General features: G+C 36.6%; 1 protein-coding gene across 3 annotated transcripts; it reads left to right on the forward strand.

Annotated features, from left to right (window-relative positions):
* The first annotated feature begins 197 nt into the window (after positions 1–197).
* On the forward strand, positions 198–9,967 carry LOC107809314 (uncharacterized). Of its 3 annotated transcripts, XR_001653377.2 has the most exons (15): positions 198–706; positions 1,574–2,721; positions 2,828–3,006; positions 3,516–3,718; positions 3,963–4,031; positions 6,003–6,075; positions 6,895–7,051; positions 7,131–7,422; positions 7,564–7,678; positions 7,821–7,984; positions 8,184–8,258; positions 8,374–8,808; positions 9,233–9,706; positions 9,810–9,837; positions 9,934–9,967. XR_001653377.2 is itself a non-coding variant. In XM_016633918.2 (12 exons), exons 1-12 carry the CDS (start codon positions 362–364, stop codon positions 8,560–8,562), a joined length of 3,009 nt encoding a protein of 1,002 aa, XP_016489404.1. In that variant the 5' UTR covers positions 198–361; the 3' UTR covers positions 8,563–9,043. The 3 variants fall into 3 exon arrangements, 1 of the variants encoding a protein (XP_016489404.1); XR_001653376.2 differs by having other exon boundaries at positions 9,810–9,967; XM_016633918.2 differs by lacking the exons at positions 9,233–9,706; positions 9,810–9,837; positions 9,934–9,967 and having other exon boundaries at positions 8,374–9,043.
* Positions 9,968–27,216: the final 17,249 nt, after the last annotated feature.

A 27,216-nucleotide genomic window follows, 5' to 3' on the forward strand; every position in this document is an offset into this window, starting at 1 on the left:
TTTTTTGGAATGCATGTCCAAACGCCACTTAAGTCCGCTCCTCTTAACGTGGGTTCGCTATGGCACAAAAAAAAGTCTACTTCACATTTCAAAATTCAAACAGATTCAGAAAAACAAACCTTTGGGGTCTATGTATAATTTACTAAACTTCAGTACCCATTTAGTATTCTTTCCCTTATTTCCAAAATTACACCCTTGGCTTCCCTCTCTCTATAACTCTCCAATCTCCATCAACATCATCAATCATCAATTCTCAATCGGATCTTTCACGACCCGAATAATTTCAACTCTCGTTTGAACAAAAACCTAACCCTAATTCATTAATTTCCAATTCAAAAACTCATTCCGTTCACCCTCAGCCATGGCCAGCGATTCCAATGAACCGTCACGTCGCAAGCACCGTCGATCTTCTCCCTCCGATGAAGACGACACCGAAGAACCAATAAAACGCCGTAAGCACCGCCACCATCACCGTCACCATCGCCACCACCGCCACCACAGCAAAAAACACGAAGAGAAATCCGATTCGAAACCCGATAAGGACACGGGTAATCCGAATGATGAAATAGAGGATGTACCTCAACAAGTTGGTATTGTTATTGGCGTTTCTACTTTAGGGCTCGATTATGATATGGAGGAAGGTGAAATTATTGAGGATGATGTGGCGGCTACTGCTACAGTTGGTGATGGTCATGAATTGGACATGGTCTGTTCAGATTTCTTTCAGCTCTTATTTCTCTTATATATTTCGTGCTTACTTTTGTTTTTCCAGGGCCTGTTTGATTGCTGTTATGATTGACAATGCAATTTGTTTTAGTTTCAAAAAAATTACTAAAGTTATTTTCTGTTAGATTTAAGTTATATACACTGACAACACACTTAATTTTTACAGCATCAATGTAATTTAACATTAACATGTTATAACAGGTTACTTATCAATTATTGTACGTTACCAATTGCTGCATTAAATAGAGTTACCTGCAATTATTTTAAGTTTTTAAGTTATTTGATTGCTTAATATTTTTCTAAGCTGTCACAATCACTCGCTTAAAAGGTAGCTGCAGGTAACTCTCTTTAATACTAGCATTGATTTGTAACCTATAATAAATGGTAAGTAACCTGCTGTAACAGGTTACACTGATGGTGTTAAGAAATCATCATACTGTGGTGTATATAACTTACATTCTCTTTCTTATAAGTAGGGAAGAACTAATGTTTTTAAATGCAATATTTGAACTTTACGTAACCAAAAAGAAAGAGGTCCCATGCTTGGATTTTTATGATTTTCAGTGTCAAAGATGTGCTAAATTTAATATTTGTTTCAACTGTTTGATTAATAAGTATGTTGCACAAAATAGACATGAGAATTATGTATTCCATACAGAGCTTTGAACTTCATTATTACATTGTTGGGGGCAAAGTTACTCTAGGCGTTTCCTGATGACTGAGGGCTTTCTTTTTATTAGTAAGAAACTTTCTTATTATTGTTAAAAGTTTATTCTTTTTTTTAAAAATGGTAAAATGCTGTAAAATCATACTTTATCATTTAATTCTGCCCACATTTCTTGTTTAGGAATTGCATGAAGCTCAACAACAGGGGCCTGCAGTGGAAAAAATTGACCAGAATTCCACTGCTTCAGGACGGCACGATGAGCAAAGGAAAAGTAGGAAGGCTGATAATTCTAGAGAAAGAAAGTCTAGTGACAAGCATTTTGCGAATGGTAGTTGCATAGATGAATTTCATAAATTGGACTCTAAACCACAGAAGAAAGATAGTTATGCTGGTGAAGAAGTTAGAAAACAAAAGAGCTACGATGACGATGAGAGCCATTTACAGGATCAAAGAAAATCTTTGACTCCTGAAAGTTCTGGAAAGAGGCATAGATCTGTTGGGGTATCATCTTCTCACGATGAGCACCTTGAAGAAAGACATGTTACGAAGTTATCCAAGTCACCTGACAGGTTTAGAGGAAGATCACGATCCAAAAGCGTATTGGAGGAGTCTTTCCTTGTACCAAAGTCCCGTGAGAAAGATGATGCATATGAGAAGGAAAGCAGATATAGAAGTAACTTGGATGATGAAAAAATTGGACACAACAAGGACTATCGACATGGGAGCCGAGAGTCTTCAAGGGATATTGAAAAGGAGCATAATTCTAGTTACAGCAGACACTCTAGGGACAGGTATTATAGAACGGAGAGTGTAGACAGGTATCGGGAGAGTAGCATCGAGAATGAAAGGGATAGAGTGAGAGAGAAAGACAGGGAGCGTGAGTTGGCTAGAGAAAGGGACAGAGAAAGGGGAAGGGAAAGAGATAAGGATAAGGAGAGGGAAAGGGAGAGGGAGAGAGACAGAGAGAGGGAAAGAGAGAAAGCTCGAGATAGGGAAAGGGAGAGGGATAGAGAACGGGAATATGAGAGGGGAAGGGAGAGGGGGAGGGAGAGAGATAGAGATAGAGATAATTTCAGAGAGAGGGAGGAGAGAGAAAGGAGGAATAGGGATAGGGAAAGCAGAGGACGAAGTAGGGAGGCAGATAGAGATAAATATAGTGATAAGTCTAGCAGGCACCAGAGATATGATGCCCTTGATGATGGTTTTGCTTATAATAGACGTAATAGACATAATGAGACTGACATTCAGAGAGAAAGGACGAGTGATCACGCAAAAAATGAAAACGCAAAGCAAAAAGCTGTAGAGGCAGACAGTGAGAAATCAAAAAGGTATTGTTAATTCTTAATTAGGTACTTTTGATATTCGGAAACTCTTTAGCGGAGTTGATTTCCTTAAAGCGTGGTTTTTATTTTTCTCTTTGTTGATGTATTGCAGAGATGAAGTTGAACAAGAGGACTATCAGGAAAAAATTGCTTTCCAGCTTGCTGAACAGGAAGACGAAGAAGAACTTGAAAGAATTAAGGAGGAGAGCAGAAGGCGCAGGCAAGCTATTCTTGAAAAATATAAGAATCAGCAGTCCCAGAAGGAGCCAATTACTCAATCCGGGGACGTAGGTATAACTTCTTCGAGTTAAGAATCCTCATATATTTGTGACCATTGTCAAAAAAAAAAAAGGATCTCCTGATATAATATTCTAGTATGTTTTACTGTATTTCATGTTTCAACCTTGGCCTGATCTAGAGCTCTACGTGAACAACTAAGGTCTTTGGTTAGTCCCTTTTTTTACTTTGTTTTTTACCTTCAGGTTTACTGTCTGTTATGCATGCATATGAGCTTTGAATGTGTAATTTTGCTAATGAATTGCCCTTCTTGCTGAGTTTAAGTGCCAAATTACTGCTTCTTTAATGAGTTTAATTTTGGATTTGAACTCTTAATATGCATGTTATGGAAATTAGGATGTTTTGTTGGATTTTGTCGCAACTCAGGTTTTATGAAGTTTCGCATTGCACCCCAGACCATCCTGATCTATGTGCTGAGATTTTATCTGCTGACTCTCTGCAAGTTTCTCTTTTCTGGATTGAATTTCTGGTCTTAACTATGTTTTTTTATTTGTTGACATTAGCTGAGCTTCTTATGGATCAGTCTACTCAGAAGCCTGCAGCCGGAGATAATGCTGTGACAGTGTCATTTGATGGTCAAACCAATGGTATAGATGTCCATGTTGATGAGCCAACGTTTTCTGTTGGGAAATCACCTCTGCAAGTTGGTCATATTGCTGACGAGCAGGCTTCTGGAGCTGGTGGATTGGGACAGGGTACACCAAAGGTGTGTTCACATGAAATTGAGATTTAAATGGGGTTTTCCTTTTTTTGTGGTACTCATTCTCCTTATTTATCTTTCAACATTATTTTGTCGGAGCTCTTAATTCATGTTGCTTTTGTGTTAGGGTTTTGCCTTAGAATTTGTCGATGAAGTATTTTGCCTTCTGGTTTTGCTTTTTGCTCCTTTAGTCCATTTCCTAAATGCTGGCTTTATCTGATAATTGACTTTCGCTTACTACACTTTGCAGAGTGAGAGGTCAGCTGACATGTTTTGTGACGATATATTTGGAGAATCACCTGCTGGCATCAGGAAATTGGTCAGTCTCTGTCTTTGAAACATTTTGTTTTAGAAACATCGTCTGTGATTTTGGGTTGCTCATTCTTGGATCTTTAGCTTGTGTTGATTTTTAATGTCTAGAGATTCTAGACACTAGAAGTATGCATACTGTTGTGAAATCCAATGTAGCACTTGTTATCTTGGCCATCTCACTGCTTTCTTGTGCCTCTTGATTATATTCATGGGATTATGTGCTGGTATTGTTCTCTCTTTGTCTGTTAGGATATATTGTTGGAGTTCTCTATTAGAGGAATCGTTTTTATACTTTCGAAAGTGAGGTGTGAGCATCCCTTTCTTTCCTGCTGACCCCAAAGTGTCAAAATGGGGAACCATTTTGGAAATGATGGCTACGAAATAGCTTTCACTTTATTATGTTTCTAGCTGAGACTTGAGAGTTGCTCCCTCTGTCGATACTGTGGGGGAGTGTGTCTGTTTATTTTAGTTGTGGTAGACTTTGTAATACACAACAACAACAACAACACAGTGAAATCCCACAAGTGAGGTTTGGGGATGGTAGTGTGTACGCGGACCTTACCCCTACTCCGGAGGAATAGAGAGGCTGTTTCCGATAGACCCTCGGCACAAGAAGATGGAACGAGACTATGCAACAGTAACAACAAAAGAAATCAAAAAGATAACACCAGCAACACAATAACCGGGAAATAGAGAGGAAAGCAATAACACTAAGCAGTAATAATGGCACATTACTACGGACGCAATGGAGTAATATGGACACAACAAGAGCCACTAACATCCTAAGACAAATCACTACCAGACTAGCTTCCTACAACCTAACCTACAACCCTAATGTAGTACTAAGGACACAACTAGAGCCACTAGCAGCGTAGTACAAAACACTATCAGATTAGCCTCCTATCTCCTAACCTATAACCCTAATGCTCGACCTCCACAACTTCCTATCAAGGGCCATGTCCTCGGAAATCTGCAGCTGCCCCATGTCCTGTCTGATCACCTCTTCCCAATATTTCTTAGGCCTCCCTCTACCTTTTGTCATACCCGTCAAGGCCAGTCGTTCACACCTCCTTACCGGGGCATCCAGGCTTCTCCTCCGCACGTGCCCGAACCATCTAAGCCTAGCTTCTCGCATCTTGTCTTCCATGGGAGCCACGCCCACCTTCACCCGAATATCTTCATTCTTAATCTTATCCAGCTTAGTGTGCCCGCACATCCATCTCAACATCCTCATTTATGCAACTTTCATCTTCTGGATATGAGAATTCTTGACTGGCCAACACTCAGCACCATACAACATGGCCGGTCTAACCACCGCTCTATAGAACTTGCCTTCAAGATCCGGGGCACCTTCCTGTCACACAAGACGCTAGACGCTTGTCTCCATTTCATCCACCCCACCCAATACGATGCGTGACATCTTCGTCAATCTCCCCACCCCTTGGATAACCAACCCCAGGTACTTGAAGCTCCCTTTCTTGGGGATGACTTGAGAGGCAAGCCTCACGTCCATGCCCGCTTCTCCCGACCCGTCGCAGAACTTGCACTCCACGTATTCTGTCTTAGTCCTTCTCAACTTGAAACCTTTAGACTCAAGGGTCCGTCGCCAAACCTCCAACCTCTTGTTAACACTGCTTCGCGTCTCATCAATCAGAACTATATCATCAGCGAATGACATACACCATGTCACCTCCCCTTGAATATACCATTCAGTTTAAAGTGTGATGTCTAGGAATAGTCTATTGTTTGAACTCTGGATTCTATAAGTCTCTCTACTTCCTTGCTCCATGCTGCCCAAACAATTACAAAACCGCGGACAACAAGAGAGTGGAAAAGAGGACATTTTTCTTTCTTTGTACTCATACTTGTACTAAAACTGTGGGAAACTTGTCTACTGTGCTTACGTAAAGCCCTTTCCTTGTCTTTGTAATAAGTACATGGATTTCATGCTTCTCTGGTTTTATCTGTTGTCTTTCAGGGCAAAGGAGATGGCGTGGCAGTTCAGCGCAGTGGCCTTCATGATAACTGGGATGATCCAGAAGGGTATTATAGTAAGTATCTCATCTCACTTGTTACCTGGATCCTTGATATTTTAGCTTTTACTTTAGAGCATGCTGGCGCTACTACATTGATACGTGCCACCATATTCCTTGATATATGATCATGATAGCCTCCTTCTCCATGTTAATTGTTATTTGAAGATGCTTGATAAATTTTGAGTAATGTCTGATCAATTCTCTGTTTACTTCTGTTGATTAATCATAAAACTGCTGTTAATTCAGGTCCACAGACACAAAGTGATTACGGAAAAAATGTCATCTCCTGTTTTATATTCCAAGTTGAGATTTATTTTTCTAGTTGATATTATGTCTCCCATCATCGGCGGAGTTCAGAACCGTGCAACACTGACCAAAATAAGATGGTTATTAGGGTCGAAGGGGATTGGGTTTCAATCAACAATTTCTCGGAGTATATTTTAAAAAAAAATTTAAATATCATAATTGGGAAAAGAATGTATAATATAAAGAATAGAGTGGAGATAGTATGAGAGTATTTATACTTTAAATTAATTTTTAAAATAATAAAATAAATAATTTTACACAAAAATAGTAATGATAAATTTAGACAATGAAAGAGTTCTGTGCAAATAGATTAAAAGTATTGTTTGAGGTGATAAAAATATTGAGTTTGAGTTGATCCAGATAATATCTTCGACATAATCTTTTGGAGCTTATACTTTTATATTCGAGAAGTAGGTGATTGAAACCCAATCCACTTAGATCCTAGTAACATCTTATTTTGATATTTTTCTTGATGGCTGGAAACTGTTGTCTTAGTTGATGTCTCATGTCTTCTTGTTTTGCTTGCAGGTTATCGTTTCGGAGAAATTCTTGATGACCGTTATGAGATTGTTGCTGCTCATGGTAAAGGAGTCTTTTCTACTGTTGTTCGGGCTAAAGATCTCAAGGCTAGACCTGGTGACCCTGAGGAAGTAGCAATAAAAATGATACGCAATAATGAAACGATGTAAGCTTTTTTATTTCCCCATTTCGTGCTATCCTTGCTTGTTCTGGTGGCCTAATCGTGCTGTTTTCGTCCTTGTTAGGTATAAAGCTGGTATGGAAGAGTTGATCATTTTGAAGAAGCTAGTTGGTGCAGATCCTGAAGACAAGCGCCATTGTGTTCGTTTTATTTCTAGCTTCAAGTACCGGAATCATCTCTGTTTAGTTTTTGAGTCTCTACATATGAATCTCCGTGAGGTTCTGAAGAAGTTCGGGCGTAACATTGGACTCCATCTCACTGCTGTTAGGGCGTTTTCGAAGCAACTTTTCATTGCTTTGAAGCATTTAAAAAATTGTGGCGTGCTTCACTGTGACATTAAACCCGACAACATGTTGGTAAGTGGATGGTTTGAGTATTCTTCATCTTTCCCCGGGCTAGCTAATTCTCCCACTTCACATCTGCTGAGAGTAGCTTTCTTTACCTTGCTTCCCTTTATCTGTATATGTATTTTGACTTTTCTGTATTTACTTGTTTAGGTAAATGAATCGAAAAAAGTGTTGAAGCTTTGTGACTTTGGTAATGCTATGTTTGCTGGCAAAAACGAAATTACTCCATACCTCGTGAGCCGTTTTTATCGTGCCCCAGAGATCAGTAAGCATCAATTCTCATGATTTGCTTTTTCTTTTTGGGACTTCCCTTTCACTTTGTTTTTTTGTTCAAAGCTCATGATCCTATGTAGTTCTGTGAATCTGTGGTTTTGTTTGATTAAGTTCTGTATTATGTTTTGTTGCAGTTCTTGGCTTGTCGTATGATCATCCAATGGATATATGGTCAGTTGGATGCTGTTTATTTGAGCTTTATGCTGGGAAAGTCTTATTTCCTGGTGCAACTAATAATGACATGCTTCGTCTTCATATGGAATTGAAAGGTCCATTTCCGAAGAAGATGCTTAGAAAGGTTTGTCTTAGACATCCTAATCTAGTTAGAGATTTTTATGATTTGAAGTTATAAGCCTGGTTAATTAGTTGCTGTGGACAATTCTGCTAATGTGATTGCATTAGGTGCTGCTTTTATAGTTTTTGCACCTTTTCTTAGTAATTGACATGATATAGTCAATGTAGAAGCATTAATTCTCTTTGTTCTTCATTTATTTCAGGGTGCATTTACAGATCAACATTTTGATCAAGATCTCAATTTTCTTGCCACCGAAGAGGATCCTGTTACAAAGAAGGTTATTTCTTGTAGACTTTAGCCTGTCTTGTCATTCCTCGATAAACTAACCATTGATAGTCATTAATGATAACGTTACTGTATATTAATTTTGGTTGCAATTGTATACTTCACAGGCTATAAGGAAGCTGATTGTCAACATCAAGCCAAAAGATATCAGTTCAATAATTTCAGGTTCTCCGGGTGAAGACCCAAAGATGTTAGCTCACTTTAAAGATCTTATGGAGAGAATCTTCGTGTTAGACCCAGACAAGAGAATAACTGTTTCCCAGGCATTGAGCCATCCATTCATCACGGGCAAGTGAACGAAAACGATGATTTTCTGCTAGCGACATGCGGTTGCACAAGATACTAGTGCATTGTGATCATATGATCTTAGTTTTTATTCAGTTCTCTAATCATTGGGCCTTATCTGTTTTTATCTATTATCTACTATCTTGAGTTAAGTGCATTGGAGCTTGGCATGGTTGAGGTTGCAGAGAAGATTGTTGACCGTGGGAGATCTATATCTTGGCAGTTCATTCTTTCAGTGGAATGTTTTCTTTTCTATCGTAAGATAACTTGCCAAAGGCGTTTTTCCCTTCTGTACTATTTCTTGATGGTGACATTATAAAAATCTTCATAGATTTTTTAAAAGTTATCATGTCTCAAGTTGTACTTTGGACTCGGGTCCTGAGAGTGGAGAGTAACTTGCGCCAAATTAGATATTGACAGAAGCATGGTTATTCATATGTCTCTGTAAATAAACCTTCTGAATATCTGTTCACTCTGAATTGTTGATGGCGATCTGTCTTTGTCCCTTTCTGTACTTTTAGTTTTCTTGACCTCTTGTCTTCCAATCTGATTTAATTGTTTATTTTGTGGAACTTTACATAGTTTTCAGGTCTTTATCTTAATTGAATATCTTGTCTCTTCATTTTACATACTGTTCAGAATCCTTGGGTCCTGGAAAGTCTAATTTACTTTTTCCTTCAGGATATCTACCAGGGCTCTGAGGCAAGATTCAGTGATTTAGATGCTTAAAAGGCACCCTGGCGAAGGTACCTTGGTTCGTTTGTTAGGAATTACTGTGACACACTTAAAATGTTATGGCTGTTAGCCTGTTCTCGATTCCTCTAACATCAGCTATAATTTTTGTTTCTCCTTTGTGTTAATTTTTAATTTTCTTTTGACAAGTTCTGATTCCTGAACTTTAATTTGGTCTTTCCTGAAAAACTGCATGCCTGAGGGGGGCTTGTTAATGAGCCTCCTTAGGCTAGAATAGTAAATCTATCAAGAGCAAGAGTATTTCTTCTATTTGGAGTCATTGTTGTTTCTTCTATTTCTTATTTCTTTGTACAAAAGCACTTTCTAATGAAGTTGCATTGCATCTGATTCATGGTATGGTCATCCTGGAGCATTGTATGACTGGAGATGATCAGATGCAGCCTTGAAGTGAGAGTTGTTTCAGTGAGTTGTTAATTTTATTTTCTTGCTGTTTGTTCATTAAGAATAATATATTCTAGACCCCGTTGAGATGTGTGGTATTGATATGGCTTTTTGTCTTTGCTAGGGTGTGATTTCATGCATCTGCAATTCTAGTAAGTATCCTTGAATTTTATTACATCTCTGGTGTAATATTTTTGTATCTTTTGAAAACCTGATACTTTTTTTTCTTCAATGTTTTGCATTCAAAGTTTGCTAGTCATCAATGAAAATGACCTACATGGAGCACTCTGATTCAAATTCTTTACTGGCTTTGCTAATAAAATTGGCCATTTTGGATGAAATCTATCTCAAATTTCAGTTGTCCTTTTTCCGAACACTTAATGTTCGTGCCAGATTTTTTGTTATGAAAACAGACATCTGTCTAGCTTGCATTGGAATTTGACATTGTTGTAACTTACAACGTAATTCTTAGTGTCATGTTTGGTTATGCGAATTATTTTACACAAATATTTTTACTTCAAAATAAGAGTTTATTATAAATGATACACAAATATTTTTCTTATGAATACATAAATAAGTTTTATATTACGACTAGTATATGTATACAAGAACTATTAGATATTATTTATTACTGTATTAGTTATTCAAAATAATTATTTTTTTTGTAAAAATATATTGAAATAATTATAATTTGTAACTTATATCTTAAATAATAATCGATACCTTCCAAACTAATACTCCCTCCATTTCAATTTATGTGAACCCGTTTGACTGGGCACGAAGTTTAATAAAAAAAAAAGAAGACTTTTGAACTTGTGGTGTAGAATGAAGCACATATATTTTGTGTGACTATAAATCATTGCATAAAGGTAAATTGTTTCCAAATACAGAAAGGGGTCATTCTTTTTGGCACAGACTAAAAAGGAAATAGATTCACATAAATTGCAACAGAGGGAGTAGTACTTTAACTTGAATGAACTAATAAAATTTGAATAACGAATTTAAACATTTTACCAGCTTATGTGAATATAATAATGAAATTCATGATTTGTTGCAATTTTTAAATTTAAAACTATATAGATACGAGTTTAGAAAATATTTTTCTATAATAAACATATATAGTAATTGATAGAAAACAAAACTAGTAATTAAATAAAATATGAACATTATCTTACACGTCTAATTGAAAGATATATAAAAAATTTAGTTTAGACCTTTTAATAAAACATAATATTTATCAATAATAAATTAAAAGAATAAATACTAATAATTAATAAATAAATCTCCCAAAAGTGAAAAATCTTGTTTGACTAGTCCTAAAGTGAGTTTAATTTATCTCACCAAATGCATAATTAAGCACGTTTGGAACTTAAACATGATCCCAAAGTGTAAAAGGTAAAGGCGTATTCCACACGGCTAAGTATTATATGAAGTTAAGCTTTAAAAAAAGGTGGAATAGAGTTAGCAGCTACATTCACATTTTTTGAGATAAATGTGAGGAGGAAAGAAATGGAAGAGAAAGAGTTGTCCCTTTTTAGTTTGTTTGAAAGAGAAGTGATAATAAGTTAAAAAATCATATACCACCATTCTCCCCTTGAGAATTAGAGAGTGTAATTGCTCTCTCAATTACTTGGTTCGACAAACATGCAAAATGTGTAATTACACCTTATACACCCAAATCTAATTACAAGATGACTTCCCAAACAAGCCCTAGGTGATCTTTTGCTATCTGTAGAAGCCTTGGTGGACAGAGTTACCCGCGACCTTGCTGGTGGAAGGTAGGAGTTATCCGTTGGAATAGCCGAACTACGCACAAGCTGGACCAGTTACCACTGTCATAAAAAAAGTAGGGAGAAGTGTTATCATTGTTTATTTTGTTGCATGTCCCGTTAAACTAATTTTTGTAGCAATTTATGTTTATCTTTCTCCATGGGAAGTAACGACACCTCAAACAAGTTTAAACGAGGACAAACATGTCTTCCCACACGTGGAGAAAATCGAGCGAGCTAGGGAGAGGAGAAGAGGGTTGGTGCTCATGTGTTTTAGGTGGCCATAAGGATATGACTGCAATTAAGAATGAGGAAATGTTTGATTTCTCGATAAGATTAAAAATCTTCTCCGGTATCCATTGCATTTTTCTCCCATCTACACAGTCAAGGAACATTTGACAAGCTTCCCATGTTGTTCTTTTTCCACCTTCTTCAAGGGACAATTGACAAGCTTTCTATGTTATTCTTTATCCATCTTCTTTCAAACCAATGTACTGCTCCCTGGCCAAGCCTTTCCGACTCTCTCTATCCATATTAGTAACAATTTGACTTGGTTATTCATGACAAGCTCCAACTCGTGCAATTTTTTTTCTACTGGATCTATCCATCTCGAGAATGGGACGGAGATGTGATGCATAGCCGAGAGTCTTAGCCTCTCAACGGTTGACTACTATTCGACCAACAATCTCTGTCATTCATGCTAGCAGATTTAGCATTCAAAGTTCAATAGCATTGTCTTTATCCTATCAGCGGTCAACTACTATTTGACTTGCAATTTTTGTGCCTCATGCTAGCACATTCAACGTCCAAGTTCAGTATCATTTTTTTGGTTTATGGTATATACACTTTGTCACGCTAGTCACTGGCAATCACTTTCGTCATTTGTCAATCTTGCATGTTGCGGGTTTCTATTTTTGTAGTTTTATTATTGCAAAGAAATTTTGCAATTCGAAGCATTCAATCTTTTCTGTTCGTTTTCCTATGTTTCTCGCTAAGTTGCTCGAAACAGCAATTTAGGTGCAGCACCCATTTCGACACGACACTAGTATATGTGTGGATATGGGATTCGTACCGGATCTGGTTAAACAATCTTGGATACTTTGACCACGACGGACGGAGAAATTCGAGATGAGATACAATTTGATTCTCGAAATCAGAACCAAAATTAGGGTAAATTTGAAGACTTATGTATGAAATCAATTCTTTACTTATCTACAACTTGGGAATAAAAAAGAAATCCAAACCTTACAAGCTATAAGTAAATACTCCACAAAATTTCTCATAATTTAGAGATGTTTTCTTATTTTTATGTTTTTGAATTATTTGTAGTCAGATCCCCGTAACCGTACTAGGATCCTTATCCCCGAATCTTAAAATTTACATCTCGAAGAGTCAGACCTTTTGATCTGTACCCGTGTCCGAGCAACTTGGGTTTCTCGTAATTACAAATTCTTTTATTTATTTTTTAGCAGATGTCTTATGTTTATCGTTAGATCTAGTGCGGTGATGGAGTATTTGCGCGGGACGAGAGACATTAAATTGTTTAATTGGGTTAAGACTAAAATATAAGGTTTGTCTTTCAAATTAATCTGAATATAAAAAAATTATTAACAAATATAATTATACCTCATTTGTTAACAAATATAATTATCCCAGCTTATGATGCCCTAGCCGCTCTATCCATAGTCTTAAGTTTTGGGTTGGATGCTTCGTACCTTAGTGGTTCCGTAAGGTTTCCTAGAAGAGTTCCTGCATTAATCCACTCATTACTCAAAGGTTTTGGGTTGGATATTCAGATTCTTTCACATGGTATCAACCCGTTTCCCCAATGTTGTTTCTTTGCTATTCGTTTGCCATTGGCTTCCCTCGCTTTCTCAATTCAGCCTATTGTCCCATTAAGTTTGCTCCAAGATTACAATGTGGTTTGTTGAGCATGGTCACCCTTTAACACATGCTCACTCTTGAGTTTATTTGATCTACCTTTTCTCGTTAACTTTTAGTGCATTCTCGCATGCCACATGTCCATTCTATAGTCTCCTAAAAATATAGAGCAAAACAAAAAGTAAAAAATCTTTAAATATCCACGTCTAAACTTTAGAATTGGGCAACATGTATGTAAGGGTCTTAAGGATACACTTGTCCCTTATTGGTTGTGTAAGTCTTACCAAACATGTCTATAATGTCTTAGGTAACTCCACCTTTTGCCCTTGGACTTGGGTTTGGCTGCTCATTTTCTTTCACTAGGTTTGAAAACTAAACTTTTGTAAGTGCGTTGTCACAAGTGCAATTTTATAGTATTCATTCGCTTTTGGCTTCTCTTTTAGTTTACCTCATTGAGCCATTAGCTTTGCTACAACCCATCTTAATTCTTTGTTTACTCAATGTTGGGGCCCTATATTATGTTGTCTGCATCCCAAGTGTATAGTATCGAGCGTATGAAGAGGAGGGTTTGTTAAGTATCCCACTGTAGGCGCTATCTTTTTAGGTTGAGTTAGGTCTAAGACACATTTTCTTTACACGTTATTAGAACCATACTTTGGTAAGTCTGGTTTTACAACCACAATTTTCTACTATCCGTTAGTTTTGGGCTTCTTTCTCAATCTAGCCGATTGAGCCCCACTATCTTTGTTCTAGGCTTATTTCGTTGAGCATACTATTTCCCCCCAACTTCAGGCCCGTTATTTAGTCTGTTGTTTCTTCTTCTTAGGTACATTTTCCAGTCTTAAAAAAAAGGGTGCAAACAGAAAAAGAAAGAAAAAAGAGATCTTTAGAAATCCACGTGTAAACGCTAAACCCCGGGTGTTGAAGGATACGCTTCCCTTATTGGTTGTGTAAGGGTTTCCAAACGGTGTTTATAATGTTCTGGCCACTCCACCCGTAGGTTTAAGATTTTGGGTTTAATGTGCAAATTTTCTTTTACAAAAATGATGCAATTCAATATTTTAGGGCATACCTATGATGTTACCTTTTCAATGACGAGTCAATTGTACTTGATCTGACTTTTGATCCAATGATTCTTGATCAACTCCCAATTTGAGTTTTAAGAGAATGCTCTGCTTTCCTACTCGAAGTATGAGTTGTGGATTGTTCAACGAAAAAATTTAATGAGCTTTCTAACACCTAGATTTCATGATCAACGAAAGGCACTAATGTAGAAACTTTAAATAAAAATGTAATGGCAAAAAAAATAAATTAAAACAACATACCCAGTGTAATCCTACAAGTGGAGTCTGGGGAGGGTAGAGAGTACGCAACCTTACCCCTACCTTGTGCAGGTAGAGTCTGTTTCCAGTAGACGTTCGGCTCAAAGCAAGCATGCATAATCACAATAGTATAAAGAAAAGATATGCAATAGTGAAAAAGTCAAAGACGCAATAACGACATTATAATAGTTAAATCGAAACTCAACATCGTCAGATAGTAATGGAAATATAACAATTTGTAAATACGAGAATAACACTACCACTACTTGGGTGGAAGGAAAGACGCTCGACTCCTTATTGTCTTTCTACCTTGATTCTCGATCTCCACACTCTCCTATAAAGGGTCATGTCCTCGGTAAGTTGAAGATGCGTCATGTCTTGCCTAATCATCTCTCTAAGTACTTCTTCGGCCTACCTTTACCTCTTCTCATGCCCATTATAGTCAATCTCACATCTCCTCACTAGGGCATTCATACATCTCCTCTTCACATGTCCGAACTATCTCAACCTGACTTCTTGCTTCTTGTCCACCACGGAGGCGACACCTATCTTGCCCCGAGTAACTTCATTTCTAACCATATCCCTTCTAGTATGCCCACACAACTAGCATTGTCGTCTTTGCCACTTTCATCTTCGGGACATGCGAGTTCTTGACAGACCAACATTTCGCCCCGTATAATATAGTCGGTCTAATCACCACTCTGTAGAAGTTACCTTTAAGTTTCGGTGGAACGTTCTTATCACACAAGACACCAGATGCTAACCTTCATTTTATCCACCCGCACCAATAGGATGCGTTACATCCTTCTCGATCTCCGTGTTAGCCTTGTATTATTGACCCAACGCATTTTGAAATTTCCTCTCTTGGGGATGATTTGTGAATCCAACCTCACTTCCATGCCAACCTTCTGAATCACGTCACTGAACTTGCACTCCAAATAATCTATTTTAGTCCTACTCAAGCTGAAGCCTTTAGACTTTAGAGTTTGCTTCCAAACCTCCAGCCTAGCCCTAGCGTTTACTCTGTTTCGCGTCTCGTCAATAGGTACTATGTCATTTGCAAACAACAATGTACCATGGAACCTCCCCTTGAAATTAAAATGTCAATTGAGTTCAAAAACTGTTCAGGTTCATTTAGATGTGCATATGTAATTTTAAGTTTTAAATGGCTAATTTTGTTTTATTAAATTTCTATTTCTTATTCCTAATCAGTAAAAAGCTTATTCGTAATGTCTTTTAAGAATAATAAGATCATTTTAGAAACTAAATTTGTTGTCATGATGCCCCAAAGAGAGCCCATGAACGATCAGTCATATGCCTTAGCACTTTGGTGCTTACATTGGAGTGCTGCCTAAAAGTGAAGTGCTCAACTTAGGTTTCAACTAGATTTAGGGTTAAGTATGCCTCAAGTGAGCATTCAAAGATAAGTTGCTCTTGCATGTGCTCATTCACCTCCCTTCCTAAATAATGGAACTATTTTAAAGCTTAGTTAAATATCAATTTTCATTGGATATGAGTGCGCATTGTTAATCGTGTCAATCACCCTTGAATGAAAAAGGAAAAACGAGTGACATTGCATTGGTTGGATGCCACTAATTGGTCTACATTGCTTAGTTGTTGTATTGAAGGTAAAATAAAAGAGATTTACGTGCGCTGGCTTCACTTATTTGAGGAACCGAAAGATTGATGTGGTTGTGAAGGTGTACATTGTCCTCTCTAAGTGGAAGAAAAAAAATCCTTCCACTTTGATTTTACACCCTTTCACTCCAGACAAGAGTAAAGTCTCGTCACTCCTAGTGTTTGCTTTATACACGTTAAGCAAATTAAGCTGGGAAATTACTAGTATGCTGATTATTGTGTTGGCGTTTGGTATCTAGGGTGTACTCCACCGTAAAACCCCACATCCTTTTTGTCCGTTATCATTCCGAAAACACAAGAAGCTTGCCTGTAGGTTTGAGGTAGCATCCATAAAACATAAAAGTGAGGATATTGTGGTAATGTAGCTATTTTTGTCGAAGTTATAACATATGTTTTGACATTTTGGATTTAAAAGAAATTTGTGCCCCGTTTAGGTGGACCATTAACTCTAATGCATAACTTGACTTGATTTTGGCCAACTTTTTTGAGCTTACTTTAGATGCCATTAGGAGTCACTTTAAATGACTCGCTTTGACACCTCCTTGGTTTGAATGACCCCCATTGTTTGTGGGTTGCTTCTCTAATTATATATCTTTGACGAACCATTCACTTACCTGTTTCTCTGTCTTAATTGACCTACACGGAATCTTTGGTTTCTCAAACTGCTAGCATTCCTTTCATGTGTATTTGCTGTTCTTCAACATTCTTGTGTCATTTTAAAAATAAATTTAGAATCCATTGAAACCTGTGGATGTAGTGTCCATTAAATTCAGATTTTAATCCGTAAGTTCCATTTCTTTGGACTCAACCAATGTGGATTTAATATAGCAGTCCTAATATATTAATTTTCAAACTTAAAAATGTGTGATAGTTGACATTACAAATCACTTTTATTGGTAATTTGGTATAATAGGTGGTGACATCATCCATTACTGGTGTGGATAACGAAAGAAAGTGATTTGGAAGACTAGACTCTAGTACAGGGGTTGGGGGTGTTTGGGGGGGGGGGGAGGGGAGGGGAGCATAGGAAATGTTAATTTTGCCAATGATGATCTGAACTAGTTTGCTGACGGAGATGGACAGTTCCCTGGTGAGAGATGTCAAGATCAGATGGTGGTTTAAATGAGGAGAATAATTAATCTATGATGCCTCATGGGGAACCATCTAAAATAGGCTAAGAAACTGAAATCTTTTCAAAAAAGGCTCAGAAATATGCAGTGAAATTTACTAGAATTTGGACCTTCATTGAAATCCATTTAATTGTTGCCCTGCTGAATGTGCACAAGGGATGCATAGGCCGAAAACATATAGGCAAGCCCTTATGGTCCTCCTTTTAAAAAAAAAAAATGAGGCCCTTAGGGGTTTCAATTCATGGATTAGGATTCAGATGCATGTTTGAATTGCTGCCTTGTGTTTTGAAAGGGAAGAAATGTGCTGATGAAGTAAAGTTTTTTTCTTAAATATTTTGGGATTATTATTATTTAGCTTTGCTCTATCCACTTTTGTTGTTAAATATTCGTCAGCACCATTCGCTGCACCAATCTGTCTTAGGAAACTTTTGTGGCTAGAGCATTCGTTCTTGTTAGTAATGCACACTTCATTTCATTTGTGTTGTCGGGTTATGGTGGTTAAGAATTGGGATGATCGTCTTGTTGTGGAACTTGTTAACTGACGTTTTTGTAAATTGTTGAATGTTTGCATTGTGACTTGATTCCTTGCAAAACCGTGGATTCTGTTGAGATGCTAGTTATGGATTATAATGATATTCATGATTTAGCTAGCCTAAGTTCCTTTGGAGTTGGAGAAAGTAGTCTGTATTGGTTTGCTTAAACTGGTGCTCCAGTTGCATGCTGCTCTAATGCTGAAGTATACCTGCGTTCGCCGGGCTTCTGTAGCCTTAGTAGTGCAATTCTCAGTTAAGCAAGCTCGCTGATATTTTTAGGGCTGTGACTCTGTCTACTCTAGTGATTTTTGTCGTTCAGCTATAGGCAAGGCTTCTGTTGATGTTCGCACTTAATTTATATCAGTTAAAGAGTTTTTATGTATCCCTTTCACTGATAATGTGAGTTTACATTTCTCTTAGTTGGAAGTTGCAGAATCTCATTGAACATTCAGGTTAAAAGAATTAAAGCTTATATCAGATGCAAATATCAAAAAGAACCCTGTGGCCAGTAAAAGCATTTTTAAATGCAAATGAAGCGGACTTTGTTGTAATGTGTTAATAAAAACAGAAAAGCTTAAATATTTATGTAATTCTAAGATAGCTTATGAGTGATAAAAGGTGCAGTATGCAAATTCTTTATTTTGTTCAGATCGCAGTGATTAAGTGCTTATCGTACGACATTTTCGCTATATTGGTCTGCACATATCAAATCTTTGGTGAGAAATCAGTTAGATTAAATGCATATTCATGATTTTCAAGTGGTCTGCTCATATATGAAGACCTATGCGCTGATCTGCGTATGCAACTGTTAATTCGTGAATCTTCGGAAAAATAAAATTTACGAGGATGTTGCAGAGAATGTGATTATCCACCACAAGGCGAATTAAATTAATTATCTTCACGTATTTTCACATCTCATTGTAGGAGATCAATAAATCATTTACACTGTGCTTATCTTTTATATTGGAATTTTTGTATTATTATATAATTAATTTGAAATTTTCATATATAACGATATAGCAGAAGAAGATGCACAATAAATGACATTTGCTATGTCAATGACGCCAATGATATTGACTGAACGGTATCGAATATCTCGATCCATTTTTAATGTGCTTAAACTCGAATCAATATTCGACACTTAAAAAAATATATATTGCCCTATTGAGTAAGGGTCGCGTTTGCCATTATATCTAGATGATGAGGTGAGGTATAAGTAGCATCAATAGCAAAGAGGTTGGATATTAGTTATTCGAGTGGAAAGATTCAATTGAACTTAAGTCAGTCATGAATTGTAATGCACTGTTATGAGTTGCAAGCCGATACCGATCCAACCCTGGCTAGGAACACATAAATATATAATGGTGGTTGCGACGTGAGGAGCCAGGATTTGAAGCTTATAGGTCTTTTTAAAGTTGTTATTTTTTATACTAGTAATTTGTATATATGTAGTGCATATATTATGACAAATACATGATTTGTATCAAAGTTATTGGGTTTACTCGAACCCGTAACCGTAAGGCTAGCTCTGTCCCAGACCTAGACTAACTTGTATATCTCAAGATATTCCTATCAACGATGAATAATATAATCAAGAGATATTAGGAAACTTCGTATCACTATAGAGAAAAGATTGTAGTCTTCAATTTCTTTGAAAGATGGGAGCTCCGTTGCCTGCCTGTTTTTTCCCTTCCCCTTTTGAGTCTTTAAACTTGCCCTGTGGATTTTATTATTGTACGGGATAAACTTGGTTAGCGACATCGAATATAAATATGTGTTCGGTGTTGTATAAATTCCGAAGGCATGAGAACCGACAACGAAGATTTGTAAAGAAGATATCTGTTGAGAAGAGACAATATTCAATGAGCAGCTGTTACAAAGAATCTTTGTATTAATAACCAACCATTATGCAGTCATCAATGTCGGTTTTATTCTCATTCAAGAAGAGATTGATTTGAGGATCTTGTCTCCCTGACTAGAGCTATAAATAGGAGAATTTGTTTCCGTAGTTGGACATGAAATATTCTGTACGTAAAAGCTAAAATTAGCTCTTATTCTATCAAACTGCTTTCTTTGTTTTATTCTTAATATTATTCTTGTGTTGCTATCGGAGAAGCTAAACTCATAGCCATGCTTGTATTCCCTTTAAGTCATTTTAATAATTTTATTTTTGTTCTTATTTATTTCATATTTCTGGATCAAATTAATTTACGTGTCTATAAATCACGTTACAAATTTAATTGTATCGTTTTACGGGTAAAAAATTATTTCTCTCAAACAAAAACCTTTCTTGTAATATTAATCTAGGATTACCTAATTGATATTCCATGAATGTCTGAACCTTCTGTGGTAGCCTTTGGTTTGATTTCATATTTTTAGGTACAATTCTTAGTAAACTTGCTCAACGGTCCCACAACGGACTATTTGGTTATTGCTGAGAGTTACAGGATGTTTAATTAGACTTATAAGGAGGTACGATGTTTCCAGGAAATGTAGTATTCCAAATTAATAAGATCTTCTGTATATCATCATGTTTGGTAACATGTTCACGTCCAAATGGGACTCAAATCCCTTAACATGAGCTTTGAGACTTTGCATTTAAGGGCGTGACATAATAGTTAATGAAATAGATTAAGAATACAACGAAGTCAGAATTTGAAGTTTTGCGGGTTTTGATCTGTCACCGAACTCATAATTTATTTTAGTTATCAGATTCAAAATTAAATATTTATACATATTTAATGAATTTTCTAAGACAAATACAGAGTTTAATCAAAATTTATTGAGTTCATCCGAACCCGTAAAGAATATTGTGGCTTCGCGCATGGATAAGAACCATGAGGTCTCAGGTTTAAATTTCAAGTGGAGGAAAAACACCAGGTGATTTCTTCCCATTATTCTAAGTTTTTGTGGATAGAGTTGTCTGATACCTCTACCGGTGAGAGTAGCAGGTGTTGAGCTTTTTTGTTTTTAAGATAAAATAGTCTTAAAATGAGGGTGAATGGGAAATAGATTTTCTAAGACAATCTGAATGCAATGGTTGTGGAAAACAATAATAATATTTCAGCTTCTTCTTATTTACTTGAGTCAAATGATTTATGGCATGTACGTTTGGGTCATGTCAATTATAAAACCTTGCGGAAAATGATTAACTTGGAAGTACTGCCTAAGTTTGAATGCGAAAAATCAAAATGTCAAACATGTGTGGAATCTAAGTATGTTAAACATCCTTATAAGTCAGTTGAAAGGAATTCAAATCCTTTAGACTTAATTCACACAGATATTTGTGACATGAAGTCAATACCATCTCGCGGTGGAAAGAAGTATTTCATAATTTTTATTGACGATGGTACTCGATATTGCTATGTTTACTTACTGAATAGTAAAGATGAAGCAATAGACGCATTCAGGCAATACAAAAATGAAGTTGAAACGCAACTTAATAAGAAAGTAAAAATGATAAGAAGTGATAGGGGTGGTGAATATGAATCTCCTTTTGAAGAAATATGTTTAGAATATGGAATTATTCATCAAACAACAACCCCTTACACGCCCCAATCTAATGGGATTGCGAAAAAAAAGAATCGCACATTAAAGGAGATGATGAATGCGTTGTTGATAAGTTCTGGTTTGCCACAAAACTTGTGGGGGGAAGCCATTCTTACGGCTAATCAAATATTAAATCGAGTGCCCCATAGCAAAACACAATCCATTCCATATGAAAAATGGAAAGGAAGGAAGCCCAACTTGAATTATTTTAAAGTGTGTGGGCGTTTGGCAAAAGTGCAAGTTCCTAAACCCAAAAGGGTAAAGATAGGACCGAAAACCATTGATTGTGTTTTCATAGGATATGCGACAAATAGTAAAGCATATCGATTTCTGGTTCATAAATCAGAAAATCCGGACATTCATAATAATACGGTTATAGAATCAAATAATGCTGAGTTTTTTGAAAATATATATCCGTATAAAAAGGAATGTGAGTCGTTTGGTGAAGGATCTAAACGACCTCGGGAAGAAACAAAAGAAAGTACACGTAATCAGGAGGATCCAAGACGTAGTAAACGTCAAAGAACTTCTACTTCATTTGGACCAGATTTTGTGACTTTCTTATTGGAGAATGAGCCTCAAACATTTAAAGAAGGTATGACTTCTTCGGAATCATTGTTTTGGAAAGAGGCAGTCAATAGTGAAATAGAATCCATATTGAACAACCATACATGAGAATTGGTTGATCTTCCTCCTGGAAATAAACCTTTGGGTTCTAAATGAATTTTTAAGAGAAAAATCAAAGATGATGGCACTATTGATAAATTCAAGGCAAGACTCGTAGTCAAAGGGTATAGACAACGAGAAGGTCTAGACTACTTTGATACATACTCTCCAGTTACAAGAATTACGTCCATACGGATGTTAGTAGCATTAGCTGCAGTGTATGGTCTTGAAATTTATTAAATGGATGTTAAGACGGCCTTCTTAAATGGAGAGTTGGAGGAAGAAATTTACATGGAACAACCTGAAGGGTTTGTGGTTCCAGGTAAAGAAAAGAGGGTATGTAGACTTGTTAAGTCTCTTTACGGACTAAAACAAGCACCCAAACAATGGCATGCGAAATTTGACCAAACAATATTGTCAAATGATTTTAAGATAAATGAATGTGATAAATGTGTGTACATTAAAAATGTTCCAAATCACATAGTCATTGTTTGCCTATATGTGGATGATATGTTGATAATGAGTAATGGCATTGCCAACATAAATGCTACTAGGCGTATGCTCAATAGCAAGTTTGATATGAAAGACTTGGGAGTTGCTGATTTAATTCTGGGAATTAAGATCCATAAGACTCCTCAAGGTCTGGCATTATCACAATCTCATTATATTAAGACAGTACTTGAAAAATTCAAGCACTTGGGCTTTAAAATTGCAAAGACTCCAATTGACGTGAATCTTGCATTAGCAAAGAATAAAGGCCAAAGCATATCACAATTGGATTATGCTCGTGTGTTGGGATGCTTAATGTATATCATAAATTGTACACGACCAGATATAGCTTGTGCTATAAGTAAACTGAGTCGATATACGAGCAATCCAGGCCAATCTCATTGGATGGCAATGAAACAAGTTTTGGGATATTTAGAACATACCCAGAACTTTGACTTGCACTACAGTAAATTCCCTGCGGTGATTGAGGGATACTGTGATGCAAATTGGATCACCGGTTCAACTGATTCTAAGTCCACGAGTGGATATGTATTCACTATTGGTGGAGGAGCGGTATCTTGAAAGTCGTCCAAACAAACATGTATTGCCCGCTCTACAATGGAGGCTGAATTCATAGCCTTAGATAAAGCCGGTGAAGAAGCTGAATGGCTCCGGAATTTCTTGGAAGATATTCCATTTTGGCCCAAACCGTTGGCACCAATATGCATACATTGTGATAGTCAAGCGGCAATTGGAAGGGCTGGGAGCGTTATGTATAACGGTAAATCTCGTCATATACGACGAAGACATAAAACCGTTAGGCAATTACTCTCTAGAGGAATTATCACGATTGACTATGTAAAGTCAAGTGATAATGTGTCGGATCCACTTACAAAAGGCCTAACTAGAGAGGTAGTTGAGAAATCATCAAGGGGAATGGGGCTATGGCCGAGAACAAGTCATTGTGGCGGTAACTCTACCTAGAAGACTGGAGATCCCAAGATCTAGGTTCAAGGAGATCAAACAAAGTCATTAATGACGGTTCAACATTGTCAAATAAAATTTTAGTCCGTTCTCGTGATGAGACAATGTTCAGTACCAAGGATAAAGCATTAAGGCTTTTTAATGATTTCTAAATTTGATACGGGGTATATCAAATAGTGTATCTACAGGATGACACGTTTAGGAATCACCTATGTAAGTGTGAAGTGTTAGCCGCTTCAAGGAGAACTTTGTAAGGCCAGTTCTCTACGCACTTATGAAACCAAGCGGTGTTCATGGTTGAAACGAACACAACAATGAGAACCAAAGATGGTTAAGGGTTGATTGTGTGACTTATGGTTGTCTAGGTATACACCAAAGATCGACGGTTCAAAGATATCAAATCTACAGATTGACCGAGTATATCCGACATAAGTTTACTACGGAAAGTTCAAAGGAAAACCTACTTATCCATATGCGATTAATCCTTGCTTGTAAATCACACAGTTTTTTCATGCATACTTCCGTGATATAGCCATTCCACATTTATGTGGGGGATTGTTGAGGTTTTTTGTTTTTATCATGAAATAGTCTTAAAATGAGTGTGAATAGGAAATGGAGGGAAAATAAAATTTTTGAATAAAATTTTAAGTTTTTCCCTCTAGACAATGAGATATTGTCCCATATTGGAAGAGAAAAAGATTTTTGGTGGGTATATATATAATTGCTCTTCTTGTAGCTCTTAAAGAGTTAAGAAGAAAGCAAGCCTCGCGCCGTCGTCGTCGTCGCTCGCTCGGCTCGGCTTCGGCCACGGCTTCGAATTTGGATTTGGATTTGGATTTGGATTTGGTCAAATGATCGATTGATTGATTAATTTTTTGGACCAAATTTATTTGTTAATAGTAAATATTAACGTAAGATTATCCGTATTTGTAACGGATATTTTTCAATCCGTTTATTGATCATTTGGCAGCCGGATAATGGTCTTCCCACCATGAATGTGTTTTGGAGAGTAAAGCCTTCGTGGCGTTTTATTAGAGATTAAAATCTACGTGATTTTTTACTCCAGTTTGAAAACGTGTATTAAACGTTTGTTTGTGTCATTCTTTTACAGAAAAAATGACGACTGAAAGCGAAAACCAAGTTATTCCGATGGTGACTGCCAACGCATCGATAAGCCGAACACCAGCGTTGGCACCGGCAGAAAAATCCGAAAAATTTTCCGTGATTGATTTCAAGCGCTGGTAGCAGAAGATGTTCTTCTACTTAACTACGTTATGTCTACAGAAGTTCATCAAGGAAGATGTTCCTGATCTGCCAGATAAAACTCCAGAGAATGAACGCTTTATCGTGATTGAAGCGTGAAAGCATTCTGATTTTTTATGCAAGAATTATATTCTTAGCGGTTAAGGGTTGATTGTGTGACTTATGGTTGTCTAGGTATACACCAAAGATCGACGGTTCAAAGATATCAAATCTACCGATTGACCGAGTATATCCGACATAAGTTTACTATGGACAGTTTAAAGGGAAACCTACTTATCCAGATGCGATTAATCCTTGCTTGTAAATCACACAGTTTTTCCATGCATACTTCCGTGATATAGCCATTCCACATTCATGTGGGGGATTGTTGAGATTTTTTGTTTTTTAGATGAAATAGTCTTAAAATGAGGGTGAATGGGAAATGGAGGAAAAATGAAATTTTGGAGTAAAATTTTAAGTTTTCCCCTCTTGACAATGAGACATTGTCCCATATTGGAAGAGGAAAAGATTTTTGGTGGGTATATATATAATTGTTCTTCTTGTAGCTCTTAAAGAGTTAAGAAGAAAGCAAGCCTCGCGCCGCCGTCGTCGTCGCTCGCTCGGCTTGGCTACGGCTACGGCTTCGGCTTCGGATTCGGATTCGGATTCGAATCCGCATTTGTAACGGATATTTTCCAATCCGTATATTGGCAGCCGCCTAATGCTCTTCCCACCATGAATGTGCTTGCTCCACAAACAAGCTAATGCTTACAATTGTTCTTCTTCAACACTGGCTGCTATATATATGTGCAGCAGCTGTTGAAGAAAGACAGACACAATACACAAGACACAAAACTGAAATCGCTCAACAGATTTGGCTATACATTGCACTCCTTCCTCTCAGCATTTCCATACAATTTTCTGAATTTCTACTCCTTTGTTCTGCATTGTTTTAACTTCAAACAAAGCAACTGTAAGTGTGATTTGCTACCGAACTTTGTGTTCGCTGAAACACTGGGGTTTGAAGTACCGCTACACCAGTGTATGATTCGTTCTATCCTGGGAGGAAATAATTCCATTACCTTGGGTACTAGGAGGGGATTAAATTCCTTAAGGAAATACTGTGAATTCAGTGGGCTCGAATTAATTACTGTTTCATTACGATAACTTATATTTTGCAGAATTATTATTTACATATACAGCAATATTGGCGGGACTAATAGCAGGTACCTCGTGAAATAATCGAGGTGCGTACAAGCTGATCCAAACACCATAATTATAAAAATAAAAAATAAAAAGGAGGAGGAGAAATGGTAGATAGAATCGTGTTCGAACGATTAATCATGTCTTCAGTGAGTTAGAGAACAATCTCCCGAGCAAAAAGTTCAATGATAAAGAAAAAGAAACTTTTTATGGAAACATCAAGAAGATATGAAATTTTTTACAGAAAGCAAAAGAGCATGAAGTTTATGCAAGGACCAGAAGTTGGAATTCTAAGATCAATGAAAGGGTAAGGTCAAGAATCTATAAATCCAATAACGTAAAGAAAATGTCATTCACTAGAATTTTGCTAAAGCAAAATCAAATTAAATCTAAGTTTCGCTATTGCAAGTTTTGACAAAACTTTATGGTTTGATTTTTGGATCCAAAGCATTTCTTATGCTTTTAGAAGTCAAAGAAAGAATTGTGAAAAACTGTACTCTTCACGTTATTTGTTTTGCAATATACCTGAAATTTCTTTGAAACGCATGTACACTTATAATATGTACAAAAGATTTAGTATCTTATATATACGGGCACTATAACGATTTTTTTATAGAACTTAGAGGAATTTACTTACCATAGCAGGTTAGTTTCTTTATTTTTCATGTTATAAATTTTACTTATTAGAATGGATTACTGTAACTATTTTTTAAGTGATGTGATAGTGTTAAAAAAAGTTTAAACACTATCAGTGTACAGTTAAAATTATTTAAAAGATTTAATCTGTTGAACCTTGCATCTAGGGGTGTACATGGACCGGGTTGGTTCGGTTTTTATCAAAACCAAACCAAACCAACTATATCGGTTTGGATTGATTCGGTCTTGTCGGGTTTTTCGTTACTTAAATATTATTTCAATCTTACTTTATCAAATTTTTGATAAGTAAATATATGTTTAGTAAAAATATAAAAAATTGACAAATATATGATCTATTAAAATATTCTTATGGGAGAATTTTCTTAGTAACACATAATAGTTATTTTTTTAGTCGTCTGACAATAATTTTTCGTTGATGTACACTTTCAAGGTGAATCAAATTTAATAATTAAACATAAAAATCAATAT

This window comes from Nicotiana tabacum, chromosome 24 (genome assembly GCF_000715075.1).
Source record: "Nicotiana tabacum cultivar K326 chromosome 24, ASM71507v2, whole genome shotgun sequence".
Taxonomy (NCBI): domain Eukaryota; kingdom Viridiplantae; phylum Streptophyta; class Magnoliopsida; order Solanales; family Solanaceae; genus Nicotiana; species Nicotiana tabacum.